Below are 20,751 nucleotides of genomic sequence, written 5' to 3'. Positions count from 1 at the left end.
TATATATATATATATATATATATATATATATATATACTTGAGGAATTAGCTTGCCGGGAATTTAGCTTATTCTGCAGTAAATGCATCAAGTGATTTAATATTTCAGTGAAATTCTTTAAAACTTAAAAGGACATTTCATGTCATCTTGGTCTTCAAAATTGTTTGAATGTATAATATTTTTGTAAGAGTGGAAAGATTTGAAGGTAGATAATTAATAATCATTTGAATCCCAATTTTCCATCTTCCCTTCCTCCCTCTAATGTACCTATGCTATACAAGTTGATTATTTATAAATTTTAATCTTGTTTTATGCTGTATATGTCATAGACTGTGTATGTCTGTTTATTGAAACTTATTTTTTTAATGTCTTTTTAGCTAAGAGCACGAAAGAATAGGGCAAGCAGCAAAATTCAAAGAGAACACAGAGTAAGCATTTAAAATATATTTTATTGTCTTAAAATTACTTCTGGAAGCAATAATTAGGTAAAATATGTTTGTAGTTGCCTTTGCAAAGTTCACAAATTATTTATATTAACCCCCTTAAGTCCCAAATGTAAAGTATCTCGATTGTAGCCTCTCTTATAAAACTTTATTTTATTGGTTTATTTATTTAGTTCCTGTGAAAATTTGAAATAATGACCACTTGAAAACCATTTTACAATTATTTGTAACTTTCGGTTCACAATTTTAGTATATGCTATTTACTAATTTCAGTGATACTTTCTTTCATCTTTGCTTGAAAATAAGGCTTAATTCTTGATTGCTACTTAGCAGTTTCAATCACAAATCCCCCACCCACCCACCAAATGTTGGAAATGTCTCCATTTTACTAATGCATGCAATAATTCATTATCAGAGAATATTGCCATTTTATTTGTCACATGATCTCTTCTGGTAAGGAACAAAGAAAGGGTTTGGAAACAGTTCTCAGATGTAACTGATCTAAAGTAATATCCTCAGAATTACATAATCAGATTTACAAAAAAGAATAATGTTCTATAAAAGTCTTCAAGAACATCATCTTATGTGGATGTAACAATAGACCACTACATATTCAAACATAGCTGAATCTTTGAAACATGATACAAATGCTAAACATCACAATTTCTGAATAGCTTTCATGTTGACCAAATGTCTGTGTTGGTTGGGAGTGAGTGTTATTTTGATTTTTACATTAGCTTCTCATAATATTAAGTTGTTTTTGAAGAATGGTAAAATATGAATGTGTTATCCATTGACTAGTGATGATAAAGGTGACTTGAACTATAATTTTGGATAAAATTGCTTTTTTTTTTTTTTTTTTTTTTTTTTTTGAAATAGGTAATTTGATTTTCTTATTTTCCTGATTGTATAACTTTTGAAGCGATATTTTTCTCCTGATGAATTGCTAAAATCACATCATTAAGACCTAAATCAAGAATGGCTATTTTTTGATGCTTTGTGGAAATTTATTACAATATTCTCCTCTAATTACTAATTAGTGATATAATGTTCATTTCATTATTACCAGGAAATAAAACGAAAACAGATGGAAGCCCGTCAGGTGGCTGCTCAACAGGCTGCAGCTGCAGCAGCTATGATGCCACCACCTCCTCCACCACCACCTCCAACACATCCAGGTTGTTTGACAGGCCTGTCATCACCTAATCATCCAGGAACAGCAACAGCTGAACATGAAATAGGAAATCAACCATTAACACATTATGCCTCAATTCCATCACCATCTTCTACTCTTCCGTCTCCACAACCAGTCTCACCACAACAAAGTCCATCACCTCAGACTCCAGTGAACCGCCTGGAACATTTACAGCAGTCATTTCAACATCAAAATAGTAAGTTAACAATTTTTTTTAGCCTATCTCTCTACCCTCACTCAAGCATCACTATAGATATAAGAAGTTTACTATAAAGCCATATGGTTTTTGGTTCAGTTCCACTGTGCAGCACCTTGGTAATTGTCTTTCACCAAAGCCTTAGATTGGCTAATGTCTCGTGGGTGGCATTTGGTAGGTGGAATCCATGCTGAAATCACTTGCACATGTTCATGCACCTGCACACATATACACCTCCCTTGATGTCACTAAAGGGTGGGGTGGGGGGGTAACTTGAGTTTTTACCAGATAGATGACTACCCAATAAATACTGAGATCATTATAAATGAGCAAAACAACTTGATGGCATTGGCACAGCCCAATGACTGAATCCAGTAAAAGAATAAATGAATGTATAGTTAAATAGTTTTTTCAGAATATGAAGTCTTCCCAATGTTGTCAGGTATGCTGCATCCTACTTTAAACATTTCAGTAGTAATTCCTGAGGGATCAGAAGCTTTCTTTGTCTTCACATCTTTAATTGGTTTGTCTATCATGTTGCTGTCAATTGTAATGGTTAGCCACTCTGTCAAGTCCACAATAGGAAGATTTATTCGCCCCCCCCCTCCCCTCTTTTTTTCACATTTAGTAGCCTTTAATAATAGCACTTTCATACTGTTTTCTTTATATAAGCACTAAGTGCAAGTGCACCATTATCTTTCTGCTTGCATTTCTCTCTCGCAACATCTTGATTTTCACTGATACTCTGCCTTACACTATCATGCACATGCACGTGCGAACGCACACGCACACGCACACGCGAAGGCTTCTTCCAGTTTCTGTCTACCAAATTCACTCACTGAGCTTTGGTTGGCTGGGGACTAGAGTATACACTTGTCTATGTTGTCACACAATGGGATTGAATCCGAGACCAAATAGTAGCAAAACAAGTTTCTCAAATGCACAGCCTTGCTTGTGTGTGTGTGTGTGTGTGTGTGTGTGTGTGTGTGTGTGTGTGTGTGTGTGTGTGTGTGTGTATATATATAAACACACACATGTGTTTGTATAAAAATAAGGGGACAGCCAAGCCAACAAAGGAGCTTCTATCTGATTACTCAACCTTTTAGAAATATCAACCACACCTAGGTACATTGTTCAAGAGAAGCTACAACTGCAAAAACTGACTGTGTCATGGTTGGAGCAACTATGACCTCAAGTTTGATTACAGCTGATTTGGTGGTTAAACAGCAACGAGAAAATAGTTTTATGTAGTGTGTGTGTGTGTGTGTATACACACAGGCACATACATACAAGTTTGTATGTACTAGCAAAAATGTATTTTCATGCATTTGATACATGTCATTTTATTTATTATTATAGAATTAAACTTCACAGTTGAAGAAGATTCATTGGAAATTTAAAAAATTAAGTTTTTAAATGCTTTGCCTCAAAGTAACCTAAGTAATTTTTCATCTTCTAGGTCCGAAAAATACATCTCCACTTGGGGAAAATCAAATTCCTTCATTCAGTGGCTCAGCCCAAACACAGCACTCTACACATGGCATTTCAAGTGATCAAGGAACTGTGATCAGTTCTACTCCTCTTAGTAACCAGAATAAGTTAAATCTCACTTCATCAGATAATCAACTTTTGAATACAATAAAAGCAAATCAATCCACTGAATTGGTAAGTCCTCAAAATGATGCTAGTAGTCAATTTAATGACAAAGAGCAAACCAGTTATTTGTCTGCTGCACAAAAAACATCAGAAGGATTTGCTACACAGCAGCCATTAGCTCATCAAGACTTCCCTCAGCGCCAACAACAAACCATTTCTCATCAATTAAGTCACCAAGCTCTTTTACAACTAAAGCAACAAGGTTTATTACCGCAACAGCAAGGGTTAATTCAACAGCAACTAAAATCCTCTCAAAATTCAGCCTTGACTCAAGCACTTTCTCAACAACAACAACAACAACAACAACAGCAGCAGCAGCAACAGCAACAACAACAACAACATTCCTTACCTATAAACGCTCAATTACAACAGCAGCAGTTACTGAAACAACAGAAGCAAATTTTAGCTCAGTTGAAACAAATACAACAATCTGGAAATCCTCAACAGCAATTAGCCCTTCTTCAACAACAGCAAGCTTTATCACAACAGCAAGCAATTTTACAACAACAAGCAATAAATCCGGTACAAAATCAGCAATCAATCCAAGAACAACAAGCAAACCAAGAATCTAATGTACATTCACAAGATCAACAACAAAAATTAATTAAAGATGAACAACCACAACAGACACAGAATTTGCAGCAGCAGTTGTCAGTACAGCAGTCACAAGATCAAATGCAATTGTTAGATAAGCAATTAGCAAAAGATAAACAAGTATTAGAAGAAGATCATCAACAAGCATTGGCTCAGCAACGGCAACAATCTTTGACAAAACAACAGCAACAAGCATTTGCTCAGCAGCAGGCTTTATCCCAACAACAAGCTATTGCTCAACACCAACAAAAGCAACAGCAAGCTTTAGCTCAGCAACATCAAAGTTTAACACAACAGCAGCAGCAGCAAGCTCTTGTGCAACAGCAGCAGGCTTTGTTGCAGCAGCAAAGTTTAGCTCAACAGCAGCAAAATTTAGCCCAACAACAGCAGCAGCAAAGTTTGGCACAACAGCATCAACAGCAGCAACAAAATTTGGCACAACAACAACAGCAACAAAATTTGGCACAACAACAACAGCAACCCCTGTCACAGCAGCATCAACATCAAAGCTTAGAACAACAACAAAGTTTGGCTCATCAGCAAAGCTTGTCACAGCAGCAACAACAGGAGCAAACAATGGCACAAAAGCAACAACAGCAAGCATTAGAACAACACCAACAAGCACTAGCTCAAGCTGCATCCCATCAGCAAGCTTTAGTTCAACAGCAACAGTCACAGTCAATAGCCCAACAACAATTGCAGAAACAAGCTTTAGTTCAACAACAACAAAAACAGCAGGTTCTAGCTCAACAGCATGCTTTAGCACAACAACAACAGCAGGCTATTGTCCATCAGCAAAAGCAAGCTTTGAGCAACCCTCAACAAGTCTTAGCTCATCAGCAATTACTTACTCAACAACAGTCTCTCTCACAACAACAGTCATTGGCAACACACCAGGTTTTAACTCAGCAGCAAAATCTTACTCAACAACAAGTTTTGTTGCAAAAGCAACAAGAATTTGCCAAAATTGCTCAGCAAAGACAAGCCATTGCACAACAGCAAGCTTTGGTTCAACAACAACAACAGCAACAGCAGCAGCAGCAACAACAGTTGTCACCTCTAAACCAACATCAAGTTATATCTCAACAGGCTGCATTAGCACAACAAGCTATGGCTCAACAGCAAAAAGCAATGGCCCAACAACAAGCTTTAACTCAACAAATTTCTCTGAGTCCTCAACAACAAGCTTTAGTGCAACAGCAACAGGTAATTGTACAACAACAAGGTCATCCGCTAACTCCTCAGCAGCATCAAAGTTTGTTACAACAACAAGTTTTGGTACAACACCAAAAGCAGCAGCAGGTACTAGCTGCTCAGCAAGTTTTGGCACAGCAGCAGCAGCAGCAGCAGCAGCATTCTGGAATGTCTCCTCAGCACCACCAACAAGTACTTGTGCAGCAGCAACTCCAAGCCCAGAAGCAAGCTATGGCCCAGCAAGTCATAGCACAACAGGCATTAGTTCAGCAGCAATCTCAGTTATCTAAGCAACATTCACCTCATGAACTCCAACACCCTCATTACAGCAGTTGGCAGAATTTACCAACATCATCTCATCCGTCACCAAATCATTCAATGGATTCTTTTTCTTCTGATGCTAATAGCCAATCGAGTCAAGATCCATTCTCTGTTCCTGGAACAGGCTCAAGACCAATAACACCTGCTCTCAAAACAGCTCATAGTCCTTTAGCTGGAATTTCAGGTCCAGACAGCCCTTATGGACAAAAGCCATTGCTATCACCTGGTCCGATACCACAGTCATCACAAAAAGGAAATTTTGCCAATGCAGCAGAGCAAATGAGATTTTCAGCATCAGTTTTAAGGCATCCTGTTCATCCAGGAATGTCTCCTAGATCAAATCAAGGTGATCTCCTCTCCCCAAGATCTCAGTCGGTGGATCCTGAGAGCATGCAGGTAGGAAAGTTTTATAATCAAATTTCATCATTAAAAATTGTACTCTAAAACTTTAGATGTGTTGTATCATAGCACAGTATGCTTGTAAGCTGTGTTAAGTTTGCTAAATACTTGAAGAAGCATGCTTGGATTTAACATTGATTAAATGTTGTGTATTGCTTTTTGTTGTATGTGTGTGTGTGTGTCTTAACACTAACTTTTATATCAAACATAGTTGTGCTTTTTGTAAATCTTATCTGCCAATCACTGCTTTAGTTATGTATGTACATAGATGTTTTTATTGTTGTGGATTATGTGGATGCTTTTGTTATCTCATGTAACTCTTTATTCTTACAAAGCAGATCTTTTCTCTGGGACATTTGGGAATTAGACAGCATTTAGTGTAGTGCTTGTATGTTAAACAATTTGAGAGAAAAGTAATATATTACAGTTACAGCCTGTTAAAAAATGAATTAATCTTTGGAAAGAAAAATAAGGTCGACAGATTTAAGTTCAAATTTCTTTTTTAAAATCTAGTTATTATGTTGAGTAGGCCCTATGAACTTACTTAATCTATTAACTCTGTGGCATTGAGCAGCCAATCAAATCTTTATGAATCACCAAGAGCTATCGTATGCTAAATATGCAAAGACTTGAATTTGCTGATGAAAATTTAACTGATGTATTTAATTGTCTGAGCAACTGTAGAAGCCCACTCTTTCACATCTAATTTTCCAACTTAGATTAAAGCTTTCCATATTTCAGACAAGTATTACTATCATGTTAGCTACAAATTTTAAATGAAGTTACTTCGTGATACAGTTTACTTCGTGATAGAGTTACTTCATGATACAGTTTAATGATTATTGTAAGATTTGAAACCATGACCATATGGGTCATGTTAAGAAATTTTTATAAGGATTGTTTTAAATAATTGATATCAGTAGATTTTAAATATTTTTTCAAATTATTCCTGTTTTTACATAACTATTATTTCTTTGTTAAAATATGTTTATAAGGTTTTAATTAACAAAAGGAAAACAGGCTAAATATTGCATATTATTTAGGAAGAGTTTTAGTTTAGAATAATTTTGACTGTCATATTTTAGTTAGTGTACTGCAACTTCAGAAGGGCTTGTATTAAATCTTAATGACTGTTGTGTGCAAGGTGTGGCAGCTATGTGGGCATTTGTACATGATGTATGTAATTTCTTGAGAATGATCTTTTACTTAACATTGCTAGTGATATATGCAATATGGATGAAAATAGTGAAAAGTAATATAAATTTGTGAACACACACATACACGTGAAATTGGGAGAAGAGTTTATCTTCTGTTATCTGATGATAAGAGTTTGTCCTATATGGTCACATGGAGCTGAGAGAAACTATTATTAAAAAATATATCTCACTCCTACCAAATGTGTTGAGTGCTATTTTCTGTTGTTTGTCAACTTACTCTGTGTGTGTGTGTGTGTGTAAATAATTATTTTGGAGCATCTCAATTTCAGTGTGTAAGTAATCTAGTTTTCAATGTGGGAGAATCCAATTATGTTGTGGTAAGAATCTTTTTGTTTTGATAATGTGAAACAGCATTTATTTTAGATAAGTCTTATGGCATCTCTCCACTCTTGTATCTTTTATTTTGGTGATTAATGCTTTTTTTGCTATTTGTGGTAATCTATAAGTGTTGAAATGATTAATGTTAAAGTTCTTCACAGTTTTTCTAATGTATACAGGAGGTCAATATGTGGTTTACTTATACTTTTTAGTTGTGCTGAAAATCTCCTTTATTATATTTTATCAATGAAATTTTCTCTTTATATTTAGTTACACTGTAGTTTTATCAATAGCATTGTACTTATACTCTTTATCTTGAATATAAACTTGTTTCAGAGGTTACATGTTGAACCACAAAAATAATGTGGAGGACATCATACCATTGGCTGTTGGCTATAATTATATACAATATGTTACGAATGTTATCATTTTAGGATGCCTGGTGGCTGTGTGTGAGTGTGTGTGTGTGTGTTAATAGGCATACATCAAAGTTATGGTTTGTTTTTGTTTCATTTCTTTTTGTTGGCTATATAGAGATGATAATCTGAAGTATAATACAGTTTTATTTACCATAGGTATTTGATTTTCATATGTATAGTTTTATATCTATTATTATTTATTTTTGTTATCAAAATCTTTATTCTTTAGTGACTTTATTGTTAACTGGAATTATGAAATAAGAAACTATGCATTTTGATTGTTGTGCTTTTGGTTTCATTTACGTTTTCAATGAACCTGATTCCAACCAACAATTTATCAATGGAAATTTCACTGTCAAAGGGTTTAGAAAATTGAGGCATAGCACATGGTTCTGAGTGTACAGATAAGCATGTATATGCGTGCATAGATGTATATAACAGACATGTCTGTGTATAAAGACACATACATCTGTTTTGCTCACAAATGCATATCTATACATAGGTATCACTTGAACATTTACAAAACACAAAATTTCATACTGAGAAAATAGAAATTTATACACATGCATTTACATATATAGGCACATATATATGCATGCACACATCACTATCATCATCTGTTCATTTTTCCATGCCACCATCTGTTTTATGGTTTCATTCTAGTGTAGTGGCCTGTCACTTATTTATAGTCCTTGAAAATTTCTTCCACAAGATCGAACAGCTTGAGAGCAGAATGCACTGCTTGTTCCATTGTCTTCTTTGGGCTTCCTTTCTTGTAGATGGAACTTCGTAGGTGTACTTAGCCAGAAAAGAAACCAAGAATAAGAGGTTTGCATATGTTCAGCACCAGAGTATTGTGCTCCAGATTGCAAAGTAATGTATTAGAGAGAATCAAGAAATTACTGGGGAAAACTATGTATCAACTGATAGCACACTTGTCTTCACTAGTACTGAAAAGAAAGCAATATGCAAATACTACTATGAAAAGTTGCTGAATATGGAGAATGCATGAGAAAGAAAGAGAGCCTACTGCAAGTAGACCGAAAAGAGGGACTGATCCTTGAATTTGATAATTGTGTGATGCCATACCCAATGACTATTGTTGCAGTTATCCTCAGCTGCTATGAGAAAAATACATGCCCTCACTACTTCTTCCAACTGAGAGGTCTTTGTTATGCAGGTGCCAATGCCACATAAAATGCATTTCTGCTGGTTCCATGCAAAATACACTTGTGCCAGTGTCACTTGCTGTCATTTCCATAACTTGGTTTGTTAATTTAATGCCTCTAGTATTTCTCTGGATTATACAGTACTGCAGTACTTAAAGCTGCTATGCTAGTCATTGCGTATAGCACCTTTCTGTTGTACCTGATTGAATAAGTCTCTTAACACATGTTGTACTCTTAAAGATTATTTTCAGTATTTTGGCTGTTATTTGTTGATGGTGTTTCTTTCCCTGCCTTCATATCCTCTATGGTTTTCACAACTATATAGGCAACTGCTTTTATAGATCTATTTACTGTCCCTCTCTTTCTCTCTTGCATCTTTTGACATCTAACCTGATATATCTGACATCTAGCTTCTCTTTTAGTAACCTGATATTTTTTGCTACCCTTTTCCCCATGATTTCAGCATTGAATCTCGGGTTTTATGGTTCTGTCTATTATACTATTCTATTACCATGTCATCCTCTTCAGTTGATATCTTCATACTTTGTAGATATTTAGTTCATGGTTGTCACTTACCTCTGAAAATGTTGCATTTTAGAAAACAGTCGTCTGGTTTATTTTATTATATATGTGTGTGCATGCACTTGGTGCACATACATGCAAATTATGCATAATTGCATCTATATACAAAAATTGCCGTCATATTGAGGTCCGCTTTTCCATGTCATTAAGGTTCACTGAACCAGACAAAAAATTTGTAGAAGCAGATTTTTGATGGCCAAATGCTCATCCTGTCACTACCCCTCACTTGTTTCCAAGTAAGGTAATATTTTCCCTAGTCCTTCAGGAATGCACAGCAGGACAGTAAGACATGTTTCCACAGGAGATTGCAAATGGACATCATTGCTTATATGATGGTGACATTTGTCTACAATCAGCATGCGATTTCATGACAAGAACACATATACACTCCAGCGCATCTGTGTGATTAAAAAGTTGGCTCTTTTACCACATGCTTTAGGTTCAGTCTCACTACCCTGCACCTTGGGTAGTGTCTTCTAATGGCTTGGACCAATGGTTACTGTGAGTGAATTCATTTGATAGGAACTGTACTAAGCTTATTTTGTGTGTATGTATGTGTATATGCAAATGTACATGACTTTTGATATTTCACTTGCTACAATGCAAGTGTAGCTGTGCTACTAGTCATAATGTCAACATTCCTTGTTGACATTACAACTAGTTGCTCTATGGTTTCAAAGACTTGTAGAATATACAAATTTCTTACGTGCAAAACCAGGTGAGAGCTGATGGTGTGAAGAGCTTCTTGCCGTAAAATCCTGCTTGAAACTGTTATCTGTCTCAGTCATACCAGCATTGAAAAATGAACATTAAATGAACAAATGAAGGAATGATACATATATGATGTATATATAGTTTCTGTCTACCAGATCTATTCACAAGGTTTTGGTTGGATTGAAACTATAGTAGGAGACACTTGCTAAGGTATCAGGCATTGGGACTGAGCCCAATATCACATGGTTGCAAAGTGACTTCTTAACTACTCAGCCATGCATGTGGCTGTACACACATATGCACATTTATATATGTGTATGTGTGTGTACATATATATTCACACTTATGCACATGTATAAAGATGATAATGATAAACACACTCTGAACATGTGTGTATGTGTGTATTTGTACATGTGGGATGATGATTATGTGTACGTGTGTATGCTTAGATATTTTTTATATATGTAAGTATTGATAAATGTGTGTCTATATACATTTATTTTATATATTCCCAACTATTTTCAACTTAATAAACAGCCATTGTATTTTTGCATGGGCTGGATAAATCTGCTGTACAGTCTATCCATAATTAACTGCCTCTTGTCTGTCTTTTAGGAAGTTTGTTGATTTCTCACCTTTTACACTCATTACATTTTTCTCTATTTTGTTTCCTCTGTTAACAGCACACTTTCACTCAGCTGTTCTTGTATTCTTACCAACATGTTGTCTCATGTCGAATTTGACATCATTTTTCTCCAGTGTCTCTTAAGGCTCTCTTTTCTTTTCTTTCTAATGCATGTTATCATTACACATCCATTGAATTGTGCTTGACTTAATTTACACTAAATTTTTCAGATCTACACAACTTACTCATGCTTCCTAGTATCAGCTTTTCGCATGAAGATAGAAAGCTACGTTGTCATCAGATGCAATTATTCCTTGAACTGTTTTTTTCTCTTTCTTTTCTAACCTTGGCTGCTAGACTTTGCTTCAGCCAACTTCAGCACTATTAAGGAAACAAAAACTATCAACTGCCTTGTGAGTTGTACATAGACATTTCATTGAAACTTATTTAATTAATCCCATGCAACTATTTCATGAGTTCTGTCACTCCTATCAGGGATTGTACAGAAATTTTTATGTACTCATTTATTTGCATTGAGTATATAATATCAAGTTTCTACCTACTACCTTCCTACATATTCAGCAAAGCTCAGATTCATGCTTTCTTTTACTAGAACTTTACTATTTATTATCTTAACATAAGTCATTGGACTCAATCAGGTCTTTAGATTTAGAGCATTTTCTTCGAGTCCTTAACAGATTTTGCTGTGAAAACTAGCCCATCAGCATATAAATATATTCAAGGAGTTTGGAACTATTTTTATAGTCTCAATAATTATAGTCAGTAGTTTATGTCTGATAATCAAATTTCACCTTGGCTACCTTTGAGATTTACCCAAAGAATTTTAGATCTTTAAACTTTCCCTTTATAATGAATCTCTATTTCCCTATAACAGTTGATGATATTGTTATGCCAGTCAATAGAGATGATGTTTCAGTGTACTACCTGATAAAAGTACTTTCAACTATCTTTGATGGTTTGCTGTGTTCATTTTTTTCACAGCTTTTCTATTTCTACTGAAGCTAATATTGTTAGCTGGTTTATCTACTATTTCACTTGGTGTAGTTCCTTACTATTCTGCTTAACTTCTTACAGAAGACACTCTATGCATTCCCCACCTAATGTCACTGAGAATAAATGTCACAGTGTTTTGGATATACTTCTTCTCAGTGGTATGTGGTCACAATTCAAAAATCTTGATATTTTCACAAGGCAAGCAGATTGCCTCCTGGCTATATATTCCTGGCATCAAACTTTCTGACAAACTTATTAATTATAGTGTTTCTTGCTTCACCTTTCTTTCACTTTTCCCTTACCTGCCTCTTGGTTCTTATAGTCCTATTGCACTATCAGCATGGATCCTACTTCATCTTCAGAGTTGGTCAGTTGCTTTTGTAGGTGACCACTCAGGAATGCCAAATTGTTATTTGAGTTATAATTATCTACTCTCCTCCCTTTTCATAGTAAGTGTCGCTTTGTTCTTTTGGATTTTATACCTAACAGATATGTATATGTAAACAATTATGTATGTAGATATGTGGTATCTGCATACACTGAAGAGAAAATATATGAGTGTGGCCTATTGGATGTATAAAACTGAACTTGCATGGAAAACTGGGTTCTGATTTGACAGTTACAAAACTGCACAGAAAAGACAGCATATTAATATACTGTCAATAAACAGTACTGCTTTGTGTAAAAGTTTCAAAAATGTAATCTGTCAGTAAAAGTAGGAAAAAATAATAAACCTTGATCTTAAATGCTGAACTTCACAGAGATCACTCATTATCCAAATGAGAGACCGAGACTAATGCCAACATTAAACATGGTCATGATGTTGGTATGTATGTGTGTGTGTATGCATGCATGTGTTCTTGAGGTATTTATATCTACACCATTGTGCTGTTTGTTTCAAGCATATACAGGGTATGAAGTAGTTAATTGTAGAAAATAAAATCAACTGTGGATTTAATAGTCTGGTTATCTTTACATTTATGGATATAACAGTTTTTGCACATTTTCTTCCATTTATATAGTCTACTGGTAATAACCCTGTTTTACACTATAAGTGTAACTGAGGTCATTGTCAACTACTCTGTTTAGGAAAACTAACACCTCACCTCTCTTTTTGGACATGGGGAGTTTTCAGACAAATTTTAAACTTTTCAGTTGTGCTTTTAACCAAATATATGCACATGAAGTGGCAAAAAGTAATTACATTTGATAATTATATAGTTCAGATGTATCTCATTATCTTTACTGTCATCATAATTTTGATGTTTGTCTCTCCATTCTGACACTACTCTTTTTAAGTACCTTGTTACACATGTATAACGTCGTCGTCGTCGTTTAACGTCCACTTTCCATGCTAGCATGGGTTGGACGATTTGACTGAGGACTGGTGAAACCAGATGGCTACACCAGGCTCCAATCTGATTTGGCAGAGTTTCTACAGCTGGATGCCCTTCCTAATGCCAACCACTCAGAGAGTGTAGTGGGTGCTTTTACGTGTCACCCGCACGAAGGCCAGTCAGGTGGTACTGGCAGCGGCCACGCTCAAAATGGTGCATTTCATGTGCCACCCGCGCACAAAAAAAAAAAAAAAAAAAAAAAAAAAAAAAAAAAAAGCATACCAAACACTTGAGTTACCTTGATATGCCAGAAACTGACAAAACTATCAATGCACAAACACCATGCTAATGTGCTATGCTGCACATTCTGTAATATAGTATTTGACTATGAAAGTAATAATATAACAGTGAGAATGTTTGCTGTCCAGCTTTGTACTTTTGATTGATTATATGAGTAGTCATTGCAGTAAAAGCTTATAGATTAGTGTAATTAGTTGTTTCAGAGTTCATTATATTGTCAATCCACCCTGGTGCTTAGTCTTGTATGTTTGTTCTCTGTTAGTATAGATTAGATAAGAAAAGACATTGTCATGTTTTTCACAAAATACATGCACATGCACACTCTCTCACTACACATAATTTTAAAATTTGTGATTAAATATTTTTGATTGATAATTTTTTTAAATTTAATTTTATACTGTATAGATTTATATATTTTGATTCATCTCCTTATAAGTTAAGGAGGGATTTAGCATATTTAACTGAAGTTTATTTTATTGTTTATTTGTTTATGCTGTCAGTCATTTCATTAATATAAAGTATAATTTTGTGTAGTAGGTGAGCTTGGTGACTTGAAGTATACAGTCTGTCTAGAGTTCATCTATTTTTATTATTTTTTATAATGTTCTTTGTTATAATACATATGATACTCCTTCCTCTTTTAAAGTAAATATTGGCTAAATATCTGTTATTTTAAAGTACTATAAATTATGATTAATCTAAATTACATTTAACTTTTCACTTAGTCTGCAGATTAATCTAAATTCGACTGAATGTTTCATACTTCAGGAATTCTTTTTAATATGCCTATTATGTCTGCAAATCTAATTTCTTAACTAGACACATGAATTACAACAACTGAATTATCTATTTTTCACACCTTTCTCATTTGGAAAATAACTTTCAGATTTTGGAGGATTTCAGAGGTTTATGAATTATGGAATTTCACTTAAAGAATTAGCAACCTGTACTTAAAGATATTGCTGAAATTGTCAGAGTTAAACTCATTTCTCTCCATCTGGTCCTAATTTTCTTTTTCCTACTTTCACTGACAAATAAAACTGGCCCCATGCTTAACTTTTCAATGGTTTGGATGAAATAGGACATTTCCCCAAGAATATGCAGAAGGGCAGAAACTTTCAAAATGTATTCAATTTTTACTAAATGGTGATAAAGTATGAGGCACATATTGTGATATGTTGATAGGAGTAGTAAATTTCTTGTTATTAATGTGAAGGAATTAGTAATTATTCTAGAAATAAGTTGACCCAAACAGTGGATTAACTAAATTATTCTATTATAAAAAGAAAATCAGATTCACTTGTAACACTTTTTCTATTGACTAGCATTATGAGGGTTAGAGGAAAAGTTCATAGGCTAAGGCATTCTCATGGAATGTGACCAAATGCCATTTATTTTTCAACACGTTACTTCTTCCATTGGTGTTGCAGTGCTGTCATTTTGTTGGTCAAAAGAAATCTTCAGTAGATATGATGTCATCTTCACTGTGATACTGGTTCCCAGCCAAGTATGGCAAACACGATCAGTGTTTTCCTTGGAGGTGATAGTTCAAAACTCTCCCTTCCCCTCCTAAATTCATCTGCCCACTTTTACACTGTTGATAAAGCTGGAGTGTCACCCCTAATGAAGCAGCCATGTCAGCGTGAATGTTGTTAGGGATTAAACCTTTTTCTGCAGGTACTTAATAACACTATATACCAAATTTTGTCAATTTTCAAGAAAAGTTGCTACTAGTAACCATTGAAGAGTTCTTTGAGCAGTCGGATGTCAGTTTTGCAAGAAAGAAACAGTGCAGTTATTGATAAAGAGAGTTGAATTAATGCATGCAAGATCTCATAGCTTTAGCTCCTTTGTAATCAGCCTATGAACTTTTCAGCCAGTTCTTGTAGTTCGAGATTATCAAATATACTGGTGTATTAGAACTCAGCCTTAAAGCAACAAAACTATAGTTTTTAATCATGTCATCAAATATGCAACTGTATTTTTCAGCAATATCAATATTTGCCAACTTCTTTTCACTGGATGAATTTAGTTTATGAATGTTGTATCATATTTTAAAGTTTCTAAACAACTCAACATATGTCTCCATGGTATCCATATCTTCATGTAATTGTATGAAATTTTCAATGATTGCCAGGTCCTTATATTGACATACTCTTAGAAGCTTTCTATTAAACCACTTTAACAACACTGCAGCTAGCTCTGAATGATTCTTTTTAATGATTCCACACTTCAACTTGTTAGTTCTAAGGGAGTCTTTTTAATAATTCCACACATCAACTTGTCTCTAAATCATTAACTTGACTTTTACTTTCTCTAATGTTATAAATTGTTGAAGAATCTGTGTTATATTTATGCACAATAATGTTCTGGTTTTCACCTTTTTTTCGAACCCTGTTAGTTCAATTTCTGGATACAATGTAACAGTTACATGCTTTCTTTTCACACCTTTTCCAAATCGGTTGCTCTTATTTGTATTTATTAACATTAGAAGACATTTTCACTAATAGATGAACAATATAAGTAGATAAATTCAGACACAAAATATTTTGGCACTGGCTACAACTGAAATGATGACAGAGATGTTGGCTGTCAGTGACTGCACTTAGGTAAATACTGAAGTGTCAAATAATTGGGCCTATTGGATACTGGAGAAATTTTGTTAACATATTTCTATTGTCATACACTGCCTTGGTTTAAGTTAATTTTGAAGATAATGAAGAATTTAAAAAAATAAGTTTCATTATTAATCTGGTGTTTGGAAGATAAATTAACATGAAATTTTCATGGAAGGTTTTGAGGTCAATTTAGAATAGAAAGTTTGTAATCATAGAACCATGAGTGTTCTCAATTATGTTGGTATCAAAGGCTTAATCTAGTTAGATTTGAACTCCTGATCATACATGAAATAAGTTTAAAGGAAGTTACTTGATGCATGACATAGCTATCATGGAGTGATTTATCATGATGTCTTATTAACAAAATGTATCAGAGAGTGTGACACTGCATGTTTGTGGAACATGGAATTTAAGTAGAGAGGATTTTCAAAATCTGTAAAGAAATGAAGTGAATAAGTTCTACTGAATATGTAATGTTGAATGTGTTTGAACACTAAAATACCAATGAGGTGAGCAAAAAAAAAAAAAAAAATTGTGTGTGCAATCAAGGTGTAGAATGCAGAATTGACTGCATTGGTTTGAACATTGATATGTATAAATGACAGCTATATAAAAATACAGAGTACTCAAAGTTAATAGAACCCTTCAAGGGTAGATGAGAGAGAAAGACAGACAGGCAGACATTTATGAAGTCATAGGGACAAGAAGAAGACTAATCTTAAGATGTTGAATCTTAAGAAAGATACAATAAAGGCTAGGTAAGATTGATGGAACACATTCCTCTGCCAGTACATTGTAAAGCATGCTAAAATGGGTGGTAAACAGTGGGGGCTAGGATCTTCTCACCCTATTTACCTGCTTTCTCTGCCTCCATGACATCCTTGTGCGTCTTTCAGTCTCCTTTTCCTCACTTCCCCACTGTCTTTTTGACACCTCATTTCTCAGTCACTTACCTCCTCTTCAATCACCCTCTGACATTTACTATACTGTGCCAGCCATATAACTTGAGAGGGTTAGCATTGAACCTCTATCCTTATCACTCTGCTTCTCACCACCATTACACTACCTGTAAAATGATAGATCTTTCTTCCCACTGTTACTCTTCTGGTCACCACTCCTTGTTCCCCCAGAATGTTCATGATTGATATTCCTATTTTGCAGTTGCCCATCTCTACAGCTATTTATCAATAACTCTCTTTCCATCCATCAAAGTGGTAGTTGCTATCAGTACCTTTTCTTCTCATTAGTCTCTATCTTCCATTGATCCCCTCCCCCCCATTACTGTCTTGTATTAATTTCCCCATTATTGTTTCTATTAATCTCTTCAGTGCTGTCTCTTTTGTTATGCTGTTCTCAGATCTTTTCTGTTTGGCTGCATCTGTGGAAATTTTAAAGAATAGTGAAAATTTTAAAATTTGGTGTACTGATGTAATTTTCCATGCTAAATCTTGAAGGCTAATTCACTTTTTCCAGAAAAATTAAAAAAAAAAGTTACAGAGGTTTAAAGCTTGATAATTTTTACTCAGTCAGAAAACAGGATTTGGAAGCTATCATTTTGTGTGTGACAGCACATGTTGTCAACTGTAAACAAATGAAATATTGGGGGAATTCTGCTTTATGCATGCCATATAACCCTCTATTTTTGGGAATTTTCACAAAATTTTTGCAAATTTGTATTCTACACATGGGAATTCATACGATTATGTAAAAAAAAAGTGTGTGATTTAAGGTCTATTTACCTATTATTTTAAACACATTTTGTGACCACTTCACACCTAATATATTTTAAGTATTTAAAAAACAAAAAAATGACCATGAGTGTAAGCAGCTTGGTAACAGCTTGGCTTGTTACTATGGTAACAGGTACCTGTATGTCTGTGGTTTTCGATTGGCTAAAATTATTCAAAATTTGCAAACTTTAAAAGTTAACTTTTTATGTATTGACTTATGATGAAAATGAATTTCATATCAGTGATTACCATGGAAAGCTACACCAATACACTAAATATGAAATCAATTGGAACAAAAATTGAAGAAATTGAAAAGTGGCAGCCAAACAGTAAAAGATCCCTGTTCTCTGATACATTCACGCCAATAACTTGGTTCCTCCTATTAAATCATTGCTTCTATTTAACCTCACCTTAGTTCAACTTGTCACCACCCTCTCTTCTATTCTTCCTTTTAGAGTAGTGGAACTCCAGTGTTTCACTGGTACTTAATTTATTGACTCCAAAAGGATGAAAGGCGAAGTCAACTATGACAAATTTTTAATTCAGAACGTAAAGATGGATGAAATGCTGCAAAGCATTTTGCCTGGCATGCTAACGATTCTGCCAGCTCACTACCTTAATAATAATCCTTTCTACTATAGGCATAAGGCCTGAAATTTGGGGGAGGGGATAGTTGATTACATTGATCCCAGTAATCAACTGGTACTTAATTTATCGACCCCGAAAGGATGAAAGACCAAATGTAGTGGTGTGCTAACAATTCTTCCAGCTCACTGCCTTAATAATAATAATAATAATAATAATAATAGTTTTTGAAAGGTGGGGAAATGTTAAACGATGATGATGATGATAGGGGAAAGTTGATTATATCATCTTCCCGGCATGTGGTTAGTACTTTTTTTATTGCCCTGACAGGATAAAAGCAAAGTCAACCTTGGCAGAATTTGGACTTGGGACAGATTTGCCAGCTTGCCTCTTTGGCACCTTAATAATCATATAATAATTCTGCTTGTCATCCTGTTACTTAGCCCGTTGGTAATGCTTTCATATGATTAGAGAAAAAGAGGGAGAGAGAAATGTCCATGACATGAGGTAGGGGGAATGTAATATTTATTACCTGATTAAAAATGTTAGTTGAAGGTAGTGATATAGAGGAGGAGAGTTAAAAATATAATTTTAGCAGAAGAGTGATGTTCTGATGGTGAGGTTAGAGAGAGAGAGAGAGAGGGGGGGAGGGAAGGGAAGGGAGAGAGGTGGTGGTGATTGGATACTGAAAAGTGTGTTTTTTGTAATTGAACTAAGTTTTTTATATCACCTATCACTTAACACATGTACATAAGTGTAATTCTGTGAAATATTCATGCTTATTTACATGGCAGATATATGCAATTCAGCTAAAGGTTGTATCATGTGTATGGGATATTTGTTTTTTTGTTTATGGGAAAAATGTAAAAATAAGAATGAATATTTATTTTATGATTGCTGTGTATTAAGTCTATAAAATTGTGCATAAAGTATATAAAGTGCATTACTAGTAATAATAATGACGATGGTGACAATGATGTATGAGAGTATTTGAAATATCATAGTTCAGTAGACTTGACAACCATACTGCTCTGTCTATTTTATACATCTTTTGAGTGCCAACTGTTTTTTTTAATATAGTTTGCTTTTATAATATCTGAAAATTTAATGATCGCAGCAGAAGTAGGCACATTGATCTTGGGTGTTGCATTGTAGCTTTAAATATCTAAATGAGTTTGATTTTTTCTTTTCTTTTTGATTTGTCGGAATTATATGGGAGAGAAAGTAATTTCAGAAAGGTGTTGTAATTTTGTTCCAATACTTCAGTAAGTCTAGGAATGCGAAATGGTTGGACACATACCTGATTTTTTTTGTCTGAAAGCCTATTATATTAAGTAATTATATCACTTGTATATTTGTGAAATTTTTGTATTTATATCTTTAGTTTCACTGAGTAGATAATTTATAGGTATGTTAGCTGTGTATTTTTGTACAGCCATTTCTTGCACAAGGGCCCTTTAAAAGGTGTGTAGCCTATAGTTTTCCCAAACGTTAGGGTTTTGAAGGAATGGTGTGATGGACTTATGTTGCATGTGGTTGTGGTGCTTACATAGGTTACTTTGACATTGTATGGGGAGAGTTGTATAGGCAGAAGTTGAATAGATTCTCAGATTGTTTGGTGAACTGTGGACATAGAAGGTCTTATTGAGGAAGAATTCTGAAAACTAGTAGGTCAGTGTTTTAGTATTTTGGATGTGCATGGAAGTAGGAATATGTTGTGAAGAAAATGTATGATGAGGAAATATAGTACACACAATGAAAATTATAAGAAGAATAAGATAAATCTTATGAATGTCTAGTATTGATTTGATGTGTTCTGGTGAGTTACAGAGAGAGAGAGAAGCAGATTTGTTACTCATGACTGAGCAGGCTCTGGTCATATATCCATAAAACAATAAGGTCTGATCTGGTGCTGAATCTTTGTGAGACTTTTTCATAGCTGAAATGATATGTACTAATGTTGAGTAACCAAAATGAAGCTATCTGGTTTATTAAATTTAAAAAATTAATTGATGAATTAAAGCTTGTTCAGTTGGTTGTAGATTCTGCTTGGAGCAATATATAATAATACACATTGAAATGATTTCTAATAATTTCAAAAAATTTAGAAAAAAATTTTTTCATCTA

At 34.4% G+C, this 20,751-nt stretch overlaps 1 protein-coding gene across 1 annotated transcript in view; it reads left to right on the top strand.

The window, feature by feature from the left end:
- LOC106883022 (uncharacterized) overlaps positions 1-20,751 on the top strand; it is a 211,115-nt gene that overhangs the window by 94,440 nt on the left and 95,924 nt on the right. The window contains exons 36-40 of the mRNA XM_052966785.1: positions 376-426; positions 1,511-1,832; positions 3,292-3,761; positions 3,861-4,479; positions 4,597-5,993. Coding sequence (XP_052822745.1) covers positions 376-426; positions 1,511-1,832; positions 3,292-3,761; positions 3,861-4,479; positions 4,597-5,993 — 2,859 coding nt within the window. The remainder of the gene's footprint in view (positions 1-375; positions 427-1,510; positions 1,833-3,291; positions 3,762-3,860; positions 4,480-4,596; positions 5,994-20,751) is intronic.

Source organism: Octopus bimaculoides, chromosome 3, assembly GCF_001194135.2.
Source record: "Octopus bimaculoides isolate UCB-OBI-ISO-001 chromosome 3, ASM119413v2, whole genome shotgun sequence".
NCBI classification, from domain to species: Eukaryota; Metazoa; Mollusca; class Cephalopoda; order Octopoda; family Octopodidae; genus Octopus; species Octopus bimaculoides.
The sequence above is the reverse complement of the archived record's forward strand: the minus strand, read 5'-3'. Positions and strand labels throughout refer to the sequence as shown.